Source organism: Lutzomyia longipalpis, chromosome 1 (genome assembly GCF_024334085.1).
Source record: "Lutzomyia longipalpis isolate SR_M1_2022 chromosome 1, ASM2433408v1".
Lineage (NCBI taxonomy): Eukaryota > Metazoa > Arthropoda > Insecta > Diptera > Psychodidae > Lutzomyia > Lutzomyia longipalpis.
In genome coordinates this window covers 32,116,520-32,127,431 of record NC_074707.1, presented here as the reverse complement: position 1 = coordinate 32,127,431, position 10,912 = coordinate 32,116,520, and the positions used below count along the sequence as shown (strand labels likewise).

Sequence of the window (10,912 nt, the reverse complement as noted above, 5' to 3'; positions counted from 1 at the left end):
TAACGTGTTTCGTACCTTCATCCCCAACTGGGCAGCTTTAATAGCAGCCAGCCTCCGGAACCGGAACCAATGATCACCAGACCAACTTCCTCACCACATGGGTAGTCCCTCCTGCCCAGAACACTCAGTGCTGGTCGATGATTTCGCAGCACGAGGTTTCCACCATAAATCTAAAACCTTCACACGCGGCAAGGATCAAAATCCTGCCAAGAAAAATTCAATAAAATTTACCTAAAAATGAGGGTTGTATAAAATTGTTAGAGACTCTGAAAAACAGTGACCCCAAAGAAGGCAAATATTAAATTGCAAATTTGGAAGATTTATTGGCCGGATTTTTAGAATCTCCCATGTTCTGAACATAATCTAGCATCTAAACTAAAGTTTTCTTTACATTTATCACTAATTCTATATCTAAATTAATTATTTTATGAAAAAATAGAAAAACTTACCTGATATTTTCACTTTTGCACCAAAAAATTGACATACCGACGTTATCGGTAGATGTCGACGCCGAAATCGACTTATTTAAAAGACACCGACATAATCGGCTGACATTGAGACCGATTTCGGTCTACGAAATCGGATGTTAATGCCGACTGAATCGACGAGCCGATCCATACGGTGACGGGAGTCAGCTGTGTTGGATTTAGTTTTATTTAGAATTTTTCTGTAAAAATGAGTGAAAGTGAAGAGTTCTGTATTCCCTGCGTGGACAACGATGACTGGGAACCCACACCGGAAGAATTGGAAGCAGCCTACGTCCAGCTAGAAAAAGGAGCTGTACTTGAACTGGAATGGAAGTGCCCAGCTCGAAGGGCTCCTGAGTCGAATCTTCCGGAAGAGGAACCTCCTCAGACTGCTGAACAATCTGAGAAAGAAATGTATGAAAATACTTCTTAATTTTAATGTTTAATTTAATCATTGATTCATCCCATTTTACAGCCCAAATGCTCCAATAAATAAGGAATTCGACTTCATGGATGAGACTCCCTTGACCTCAACACAGATCCGCGTCAGGACTCCAAATGCAACACCCAAAAAAAAGAAAACCACAAATTTTGCTGGAGTTCTCGACACAATGAAGAAACATGGGCGTTTTATGGCAACAGCTCCAAATGCCGGTGGGCCCTCTTCAGTCAACAAGGAGCCCTTATCTGAAAATTAGATTTTAGTCATCGAAGTATTTTGCAACATCTCTCGCAAAATCTCCTATCCTACGTCCAATTCGGTCATGAGTTATCATATTGATAATTTCGGGTACAAAATGAATTTTGCAACAATACACCATTTCGCAACGCACCTCTTTTGAGAGCTGGAACAATTATTTTGAAGCACATGCGATAAGATTAGGCTGCCAATGAATGTGTCACAGGTGCCGTAGCACCACATTGAAGTCACTGTGAACTCAACATTCGATCGGGCGAGTCTCTGGTGATCCCACTGATCCCGCCTGTCCATCATATTTCATCTTTTTGTTCATATTTTTCCCGTACGGGAACAAAGTAGTGAGGAAATTAAACAGAAATTCATCTGGAAGTGCTGAATTCGGTAAGTTTGTTGACCTATTTTGTTAATAAGGGGTGATAATTAGGAGTGAGGAAAGTATTTGACCCCAAATACCCGGTAACCTATTGATTTATTTTAAATTAAAAATGTATTTAATTTCATTTCAATGAGGAAACACTAAAATATTCGGGTTATGAGAAAATAATTTTTTACGAATGAATTAAACTAAAATTCCGTAGAGATCGTAAATTTTATAGCCCATTCATTATATCCCAATAAATCAATAAAATCCATAAATTACACGTTCTCTTTGATACATTTCTCTCGTAAATTACGGATATTTATCTCATAAATCTAGTTCTAAGTTTGCGAAATCTTTGAAAATCTTGAAAATAAACTTTAATGAGTAAACTCGACAAATCAATAGGATTAGAACTTGGCAAATATATCTAGAATGTTTTATATTAAAAAAAATCCATTTATCTTATTATTCTTAAAACATAATGGGTCGTATTCTACCAGCAATAAATCCTTGATATCGTTGAAATTTCAGAACAAATTCTTGAAAGTTTAAAGATTTATTGGTCACAGAATAGGACTCTTTATCAGTTTCTGCGAGTTAAATAATTGAAAGTTATTTCATTGTATTTTATTTATTGGCTTGAACATGATGCATGAATTATAAAATTTAAAACAATACATATTTGCTCCTAAATAATATTTCTTCGTTGCTCCTTTTGTGAATCATACCAAAAGCCCCAAAAGCTGCTCTAAATATTGCAAGAACATCTTCAAAATGTCTTTTAAATCCGTTTTAATTGATTTCCTTGAGTCAAATTGCCGTTCAAACATTCTTCTGCTCAAATGCCCGAGATGTTCGATTCTTTGGGCATCACATCTGTCTATAGGAGCATAACAAAAATCGTATCAAACACCTAAATATTATGTTGCCTATGTTGCCAATAAAATATTCTTTCAAAAGTTAATCATTTCTCAACGACATGAGCCCCCCACGAAAGAAAAATCACAGCTGAAAAAAATATTTCAAACATTTCTTTATTGATGACTTTCATTAGAATTCCTTACAACGTCAAGCCGTTCAGGCTTATCACCGCACTGGTTTACGCTGCCCTGCTCGGAGTTTGTTTAGTTTACATGAAAAAAAAAGTCCTAAATATATAGAAAATAGAGAGAATATATTCGAGCGGTGTGAGAAATTATTTGCTGATGGCTGTAATGTGGATGAATGTAAACATTTTGAGCGGGTGGAAATTCAAAATGTTGTGGTTCGCTATCGTCGCGTCCACACAGAGTATATGTACGAAACCTTCTTCCAAAAAGTCTATACATAAAGTTAATAAACGTCTGAAGAATTTTTCGTTGAACACGTCTCGACGCATGAGAATCGCTCCACAATCAACGCTGATTTCTTTAGTCGTTCGCAAGTGTTTTCTTCGGTGTGATGTGAATTTCCCGCCGAAAATCTTTGGTTTGCGCTAAAAGTTGAATCCAAAGAAAGATTTTGAGAAATTTTGGTGTGAAAGATTAATTTATTTCGCACTTACAGAGGATACTTTTACTATTTACTCTGGAATGTGCGGTGAATGTGTTAAGGATTTGTGAAGCAATCTATAGCAGTTAATTCATCTCTTGGAAATCTTTTCAGACTGCGTTGTTTTTTTTTTTCGCGAAAGACGTGAAAGTGATAATACGAAGCAGAGTGAGGATTATTTAATAAAATGACGACCCATGGAACTAATTCGGCCGAAGCCGTTCCTATGACCACTGTACCATCATCTTCTGGTGCAGGAACTTCACATCAACCTCCGCACCGACAACTGGGTGTTACGACATGTGAGTATCTAAATTAAATTATCTATTCTCTTTTATTTTATCAATTTCAAATGGGAATTAATTCTTATTATCATCCCTCGTAACAACAAAATGTGATAGAGATCATGCATTAATTTACGATGGTTTGCTGATATGGCTACGTGGGTGTGATAAAAAAAAAGCTAAAAAAGAAACAATTTTCAAAAATATCTTGTGTTTGCGCAAGGTTATCACTGCTTTCAAATGCGACTGTATCACCTAAAGATAGAAGTGCGCAGGAGGGAAATAATTCAAAATATTATTTCATAATAGACTTCATCACGGGTACTTGAGACCCCCTTTTCCAAATAAAAAAAAATACATGTAGGTAATTAATTGTCAATTTTATCTCTCAATTGCACGACTTAGAAAAAAAACCTCCAAGCGCCTCTTTTACGGTGTTCCCCGCTCAAAAGCACTCGAAAAGTTTCCCTAGCAAATGATTAAAATGAAATTATTCCGACGTTTTTACTCACTATACCAATTTTTCCCATAAAGACAAACGATTTTTCATGGTGTGTCCGGAAATAGTAAAGCATTAAAATCACCAAATGTGTCAGGCTATGTGAAAGAGGGAAAAACGGGGGATACAAATTGCTGTATTTGACCCACATTCGTCATCTGGGCATCATGCGTGGTGTGTAGAGTTTAATTGATTGCTAATACTCTCTCAGACAAAACAGTGGGCTTTTTTTTATATACAAACAACTAAACTGTTGCACCCCAAAACTATGTTGCTGGTGAAGCTATAGCCTCCGAGCGAGAACATTGACCATTTCGCAGAAATTTCGCAACTCAATGAATTTTCATCTCAATAAACAATGAGTTTTCACGTTCTTTTCTTAGACATGTATTTTTGGACGTTGTGGGAGATCATTTTTTGCTGATTATTGTTGTGCATTATTTTTTTTTAAAGAATGTTTTTATTACAAAATTAAAGCATTTTAATATATCTTTTAAAAAAAAATTAAAACAGAAGGAAGACAAAGAATTGAATGAGGATTTTTCAGTCCGTTGTTGTAAACAAAAAATGAAAACTTTTAATGAAATCGTTCTCAATTAATCGTTATAAAATCTTTCTTTTAAATCGCGTATTAAAAATAATTTAAAAGTGATTGAGGATAGGATCCTGGCGATCCTATGAAAAGATCATTACATACTGTATCATTATGATGCGATATAAAGGAAGCCTTTCATTTCCCATTCTAACAGAATAAAACAAGAATTCGATAAAACGATTTTCTTTTTCATTGAGAAAGTCAAATAAGGATTTAACGTAATTCGTGCTTTAAGAAAAAAGTATAAAAATAAAAAAGAAGCAAAAATAAGTCATAACTGATACGAAAAAGAAGGAAGGACCCTGAATATATTATTCTTTTGCACAAGAAAATCTCAAAGGGATTGAACGTTTTTTAAAAGTTTATTAAAACAAAAAGTAATTTATTGCATTAACAACACAAAGCTTTTTTACAATGTAAATAATTTTTAAAGAAAAAGGGTACCATATATGAATGCGGTGTGTATATAGGTACTGATGAGCAAAAATTATTGTGCCTTGTACCCAAAAAAAGAACACAGATTGTTTATAAATTGAGAATTTTGCTTCGATATAAATTATTATGGGAATGTTCTTGAAATTGTTTTTCTATATTGGACAGACCTCAATTTTTTTTCTCTAGTACCTATCTTTACAAAAAGATAAGCAAGTTGACTCATTCTCAGTCAATATAGAAGTAGATTATTAAATAAAAAATTACAAGTTATCAGATATAATAAAAATAATCAAAAAGTCTCTCTTGTAACCTGCTGAAAGAAAATTAAATGTTTTCCTTACAAGATTTTCCTCATACGTGTGATTAATGTGGAAAATGTGAAAATCATTGAGTAAGTTGTGAGGAGAAGGAAAAAAAACCTCCCAATTCTTTCAGCATTTAACTTCAGTTATTTACTGTTTCGACGCGAAAATTTACTACAGCTGTGAAAATTTATTGGATGTTTAGAGAGGATAAACCCACGAAGGAGAAGATTGAATTTTCTTGTGGGCTCAAACCAAAGTTTCCCATCACTATTGATGCCTCAACGCGCATGGTGTATTTTCGTAAACTCATGACGATTAATTTGATTGTAAGTCGTAAAATGATGAAGAAGGGGGCTGGTGGAGATGGAAAAACAAGAAAATTCTCACTCTCTGTAGCACTTTAATGAACTATTAAGTAGGTATCTAAAAGGCTGGCGTTATGTATTTTTCTCACACATTTTTACACCAATTTAGATAATAGAAGAGTTTTGTGAATCACTTACCTCCGTTTATGAGGTATATGGTGAGATTCTTTTCTTAATTGACTGTTTGCAGAAGGCAAGAAAGCATAGGGGGTACCTGATTGGACACACAGTGTTGACGATATTCTATAAACAAACTCCGGAAAATTGCTAAATTTAGAATGTTTAGCAGGAGAAATGGTTTAAGACAATGGGATATATCGTCTTGTAGAATTTTCATAAGCGCCAAGAGATGAGATTATGTGTTATGACGACAGTGCGGTTTCACTTGCAATACTCAACCAACACGATGTTAGGGTTCGCACCCTGTTTGTAAAGTAAATTTATTTTTGTGAAATACTTTGTGACATTTCGAATTAGATTTTTTTTATCATCAGCTTCAGAAATATATAACAATTCATTTCTGATCTAAGAAACAAAATTTCAGCAAAACACGAAATAATTAATTAGAATTGAATAATTTAATAAAATAAAAGATTATTTAGGAAACAGAGAAATAGTACATACTTGGATAATTTATTTTCCCTTAATGTAAGAACTAGTAACCAAAATTCAATAGAATGAGGCCCTGATTTAATTAATTTTTTCGAAAGAATATTTTTCAATTGGATCACTTTTATAGATCTCGAGCAACATATAATCTAATTGCAGTCTAATTCTTAATTTTTTTTGGCTTTTACGTATTAATGATCAGTGGTCTCTAAGACTTTAGAAAGTTCCTTCCGAGCAATTTAAAATTTATAATAAATACGAATTAATTTGATAAAAAGGCGTCTCTAAAAGAATAAAATGTATGTGCCGGGAGAGGACGAACCCCATTCAGTTGGTGATGGGTCAGTGATTGTCTGTGGTTCATCTTCTCAACTGTGTATTTCCAAACTGTGGTAAACATCAAACGGATAAATTTATGAGTACGTTGAATGCGCTGTGCTGAAAATGCGTGGATTCACCGCCGTCAGCGTAAAGGAATCCCCAAAGATTCTGCACTGTACATTTCTTCATTCTTCAACATCCTCTCATCTGGGTGGAAGACACCCGCAGTTAGTTGATGTCTTGTGGTGTGTGAAGTGTGTGATGAACTCCCTGTGAAGCTGGCGGAACCAAAGAGGCACCGCCTAATGGAAATTGGGTGCAAGAGGACAAATTCGGGTGGTGTTGAATGCTACGTGGATTTCTGTAATTGTATTTGTCGTCCCATAATTCTTTTTTGTACTTTCATCTCCCATTGAAATTGATTAATAACTCATCCTGCCGATTTATTTTGCTCGCGATTGATTTCTACTTTTCTTTTCTTTTTTGCTTTCCAGCTGAGGGAGAAAATGCTGGATGTGTGGAAGTTCTCGCGACAATCCTCTCAATATGCCTTATGATCATCACGTTGCCCTTCTCACTTTTCTTCGTCTTCAAAGTTGTTGCCGAGGTGAGTGTTTAAATGAAAATTTATTTTAGTTAGAAAAGTAAAGTTTTTTTCCCCACCCACCCCCCGATATAAACACTCCATTATTCCATCTTATTTGTTTATCTTATTATTTCTCGATCAAATTCACGAGAAATCCATCATTCAGCTGTATATATAATCGTGATTGAATTAGAAAATTAGACGAGAGAGAAAATGTATGTAATGGGAAAATAGAAGACAAAAAAGCTCAAAATAAGCATTTGGGATGCATGCCCCAAAGTAATAATTCTTTGCAGTAAAATTAGACATTTTCCACGGAAAATATTTCTATTTTGTAATGGTGTGGAGTTTATGCTCTGCAAATGAATTTATTTCTCAATTAATATTCTGTGAGTGTAATTTCATGAGACTGCACCGAAAGGAAATGCCACATTTCTTGTCCTAGAAAATGATTCAATTCTCGCGCTCAGTGTTCACTCATATCGGTGCCTATCTCTCTGTGGCTTGAAAAATCCTCTTAAAATGCTTGTCGCGGTGAATGTTCTGTGAAATGCGAAGATGAATGAAGTTTAAATGTTTGTTTACTACTTGTTGCTTAATTTAACTCTCCACACCATGCTGTGAAGGAGTAATGAAAGTAAAGCACGAAACACTTATCGGTTGATTTTTTTCTTCCTTTTTTATCAGTCTGAGATTTTGCTTTTTCGACTTTTGTAGGATTAATTTTCCTAAAGTCTGTTCTGTGGGGCAATGCTTGACCGATAAAAATATTGACACATTTTTTTAATGAAATTTTGTTAGTCGTCTTATTGATTAGAGAAAAAGTAAATTAAAGGAAAAATTACAAATTAGGAAATTAAATTTTTTCAGTATGAACGAGCTGTAATCTTCCGTATGGGTCGCCTTAGAGCAGGTGGAGCCCGTGGTCCAGGAGTATTTTTCGTGCTACCGTGCATCGATGAGTACTGCAAAGTGGACCTCCGTACGGTGTCTTTCGATGTACCCCCACAGGAAGTCCTCACAAAGGACTCTGTCACTGTGTCCGTGGATGCTGTGGTGTACTACCGCATCAGTGATCCCCTCAAAGCAGTCATTCAAGTAGCCAACTACAGTCATTCAACACGCCTCCTCGCCGCCACGACACTCCGCAATGTTCTCGGTACGCGCAATCTCTCTGAATTACTGACGGAACGTGAGGCCATCTCACACACAATGCAGGTCTCTCTGGATGAGGCAACTGATCCATGGGGTGTTAAAGTGGAACGTGTTGAGATCAAGGATGTCTCCCTACCGATGCAGCTACAACGTGCAATGGCAGCCGAAGCAGAAGCTTCTCGTGAAGCACGTGCCAAGGTGATTGCAGCTGAGGGTGAAATGAAGGCATCTCGTGCTCTCAAGGAAGCCTCAGACATCATGTCGGAGAGTCCTGCTGCCCTCCAACTGCGCTACCTTCAGACACTCAATACCATCAGCTCTGAAAAGAACTCCACAATCGTCTTTCCACTACCACTGGAGATACTCAATTTCTTCCAAGCTAAAACCGCTCAAATCATGGATACACGATAATACCATCCCGTCCAGGAAAAAAGAATAACAAAAATTATTCCGCCATAGCAGAAGGTATTTTTGTATTTAATTAAAAAGAAAAACACAAAGTGCAAAAAAAAACAGTTTTTTCTAACTTAAACTCTATTCTCCTCCACATGCCACACTTGGTGGATTTATAATAAAATTCTTTTTTTTATCTAAGTACTTCCGTGGTCTTATCGTTCCGATTTTGATAAATCATAAAACAGATTCAGAGTAAAATATACTCAAAGAATGTATAAATTAAAAAGTATTTGTGCGGTATTGTTGTAAAATTCACAAAATAAAATTATTACTTAAATAATAAATATTTCCTACCTATTTTTACTGAAGCGACTCATACTGGTTTAAGTGAAATTTTAGTTGAAATCATTAAAATATTTAATAAAAATTAACCTAGAAGCAATTTATGTAAAAAAATCAGTAGGTATCTATTAAAATCGCATTGTTTGCTTGAAATATTTGGTAATATTACCTAAATAAACTGGTTTTTCTGATTATGTGATGAACAATATTGTGAGTAATTCGTTAAGAAGGAAAGAATTTAATTTTAATTGAATATTGGTGGGTGTTCTATCTTTGGAATTACCTAATCAAGTGTTTTGACTAACAGAGATCGGAAAATTTGGTAAATTAGCAAACAACTCAAAAAAAATGGTGCAATAACTATTCTAATTATTTAGTGGCAAGTTCTACTTCATATCCCTCCACGTTCTTCTTGAAAACATTCTTCAGTACTTGTCTTGTTGAACGTCTCAGGGTGCTCTTTCGTACAAAAGCATCGCCTTGAATCTCCCTGAACACAGTCCGCGTCTCCGTTTCAATTATTGTTGTATTAAGTACATTCATCAGGACGTTGTTTTCCTGTTCTTCCTGCGGGACTTTACGATTAAGGCGTAAACTCTGACGTATTGATGCCATTAATTTATTCCCGGAAACTCTGTCAGACTTCTGGGCGGAAATCTCCTCGGTGGAATTATAATTTTCTTTACTCTCATTGGCTGTCTTCTTTGGTTTCTTTGCAATATTGGTGATTTTTCGAATGCTGCGTCTGATTGAACTCTTAATTTCACTTCCTGTGCTCTCTTTGGGCAATCCTGGTGGAGCTGTTGGGGCAACAGGACGTCGATATGCTCGTTGGAATGGCTGAGGATTCTTAAATTGCATTTCTTCCTCAACAGTTGGGGCGTCTTCATCATTCTCATCTCCTTCGTAGACAACATCAGGTTGCGGTGGGGGTGGATGGTGAATTTTAGTAGCTTCCTTCTTCACAACACCCTTCCGGAGATCAGCAAAGTACTTCCTATTGACGGACTTTGCTTCATTTATACTATTCTCCAGTTCCAGCTGATAGCAATCCAATTCCTCGTCGATATTTAGAGCTTCTTCGCTGATTGTAGAAAGATTCTTTCGGCAGGATCGTCTGGGTGTTGCATTAATAGCCACTTCCGGAGTGAAGCGAAGACTCTTTGAAAGCATCTCCGATGGAGTCATAGAATTCGGAGGAGTCTTAACTTGATGAAAGGTGATCCGATGATTCACAGATGGTGTAAAGGGTACAGCAATTGCTATTGGACGTGGTAAATCCATCGCTGGATTCTCAATGCCTTCCTGAACACTCTTCTGCTCCACTTCCGGATACTCCACTGATCTAATAATCTCAAAGGGATTTTTTGCATTTGTGCTCTCAGGAGCTTTCAAATTGAGCCCCAAATTAACGTAGGAGTTGCAATCATTATCCACCTTGCATTCCGGACGTTGCACTTCGAAAGGATTGAATTGCTTTTCCGGTGTATTGAGATTGAGGGCTTCATTGTCAAAGGTGAGTGGTTCGTTTTTCTTCTTTTTCTTCGGTGGCTTCCTTACCACCTCATATGGGTTCTCCACCACTCTCGCTGACAGGATATCAGCAATGGACTTTGTCTCCATATCCAGAAAGCCTTGGTTTGTGTTGAGACCCTTCCCAGCGTAAACAAAGCCATCCGATTCTCTCCGTCGTTTGTTGTTTGGGCTCAAAACGTACGCCATTTCCGCTTCATTCACTGATTTCTTTGTAAATTTTAAAATCTTCAATGAATGTTTTAGCACAACTAAAGCAAAATTTGTTAATTAAAAAGAATTGCAAGCTAAAAAACACAAAGGAAGCACGATATAATTTTTTTAGAATTGTTTTTTCACGAGAGAATCAAGTTTCAAAATTCAAAAATCTCCGCTGCAAGTTATGGTGGCGCTGTTGGTTGAAGAACAAGTGAGACGGTTGTATATTTT

The 10,912-nt window shown here is 36.1% G+C and overlaps 4 protein-coding genes across 4 annotated transcripts in view; 2 read left to right on the top strand and 2 right to left on the bottom strand.

Moving 5' to 3' along the window:
- The window catches only part of LOC129786104 (protein AAR2 homolog), a 211,345-nt gene that overhangs the window by 175,665 nt on the left and 24,768 nt on the right, over positions 1–10,912 (bottom strand). The window lies entirely within an intron of this gene.
- Positions 630–1,192, top strand: LOC129786175 (PAXIP1-associated glutamate-rich protein 1). The gene is made up of 2 exons (XM_055821024.1): positions 630–881; positions 943–1,192. The coding sequence occupies exons 1-2, from the start codon at positions 676–678 to the stop codon at positions 1,163–1,165; spliced, it is 429 nt and encodes a 142-aa protein (XP_055676999.1). The 5' UTR covers positions 630–675; the 3' UTR covers positions 1,166–1,192.
- On the top strand, positions 1,371–8,952 carry LOC129786133 (band 7 protein AGAP004871-like). Its single transcript, XM_055820968.1, has 4 exons — positions 1,371–1,548; positions 3,173–3,360; positions 6,966–7,078; positions 7,928–8,952. Exons 2-4 carry the CDS (start codon positions 3,246–3,248, stop codon positions 8,621–8,623), a joined length of 924 nt encoding a protein of 307 aa, XP_055676943.1. The 5' UTR covers positions 1,371–1,548; positions 3,173–3,245; the 3' UTR covers positions 8,624–8,952.
- On the bottom strand, positions 8,790–10,859 carry LOC129786085 (uncharacterized). Its single transcript, XM_055820893.1, has one exon. It carries the CDS (start codon positions 10,670–10,672, stop codon positions 9,320–9,322), a length of 1,353 nt encoding a protein of 450 aa, XP_055676868.1. The 5' UTR covers positions 10,673–10,859; the 3' UTR covers positions 8,790–9,319.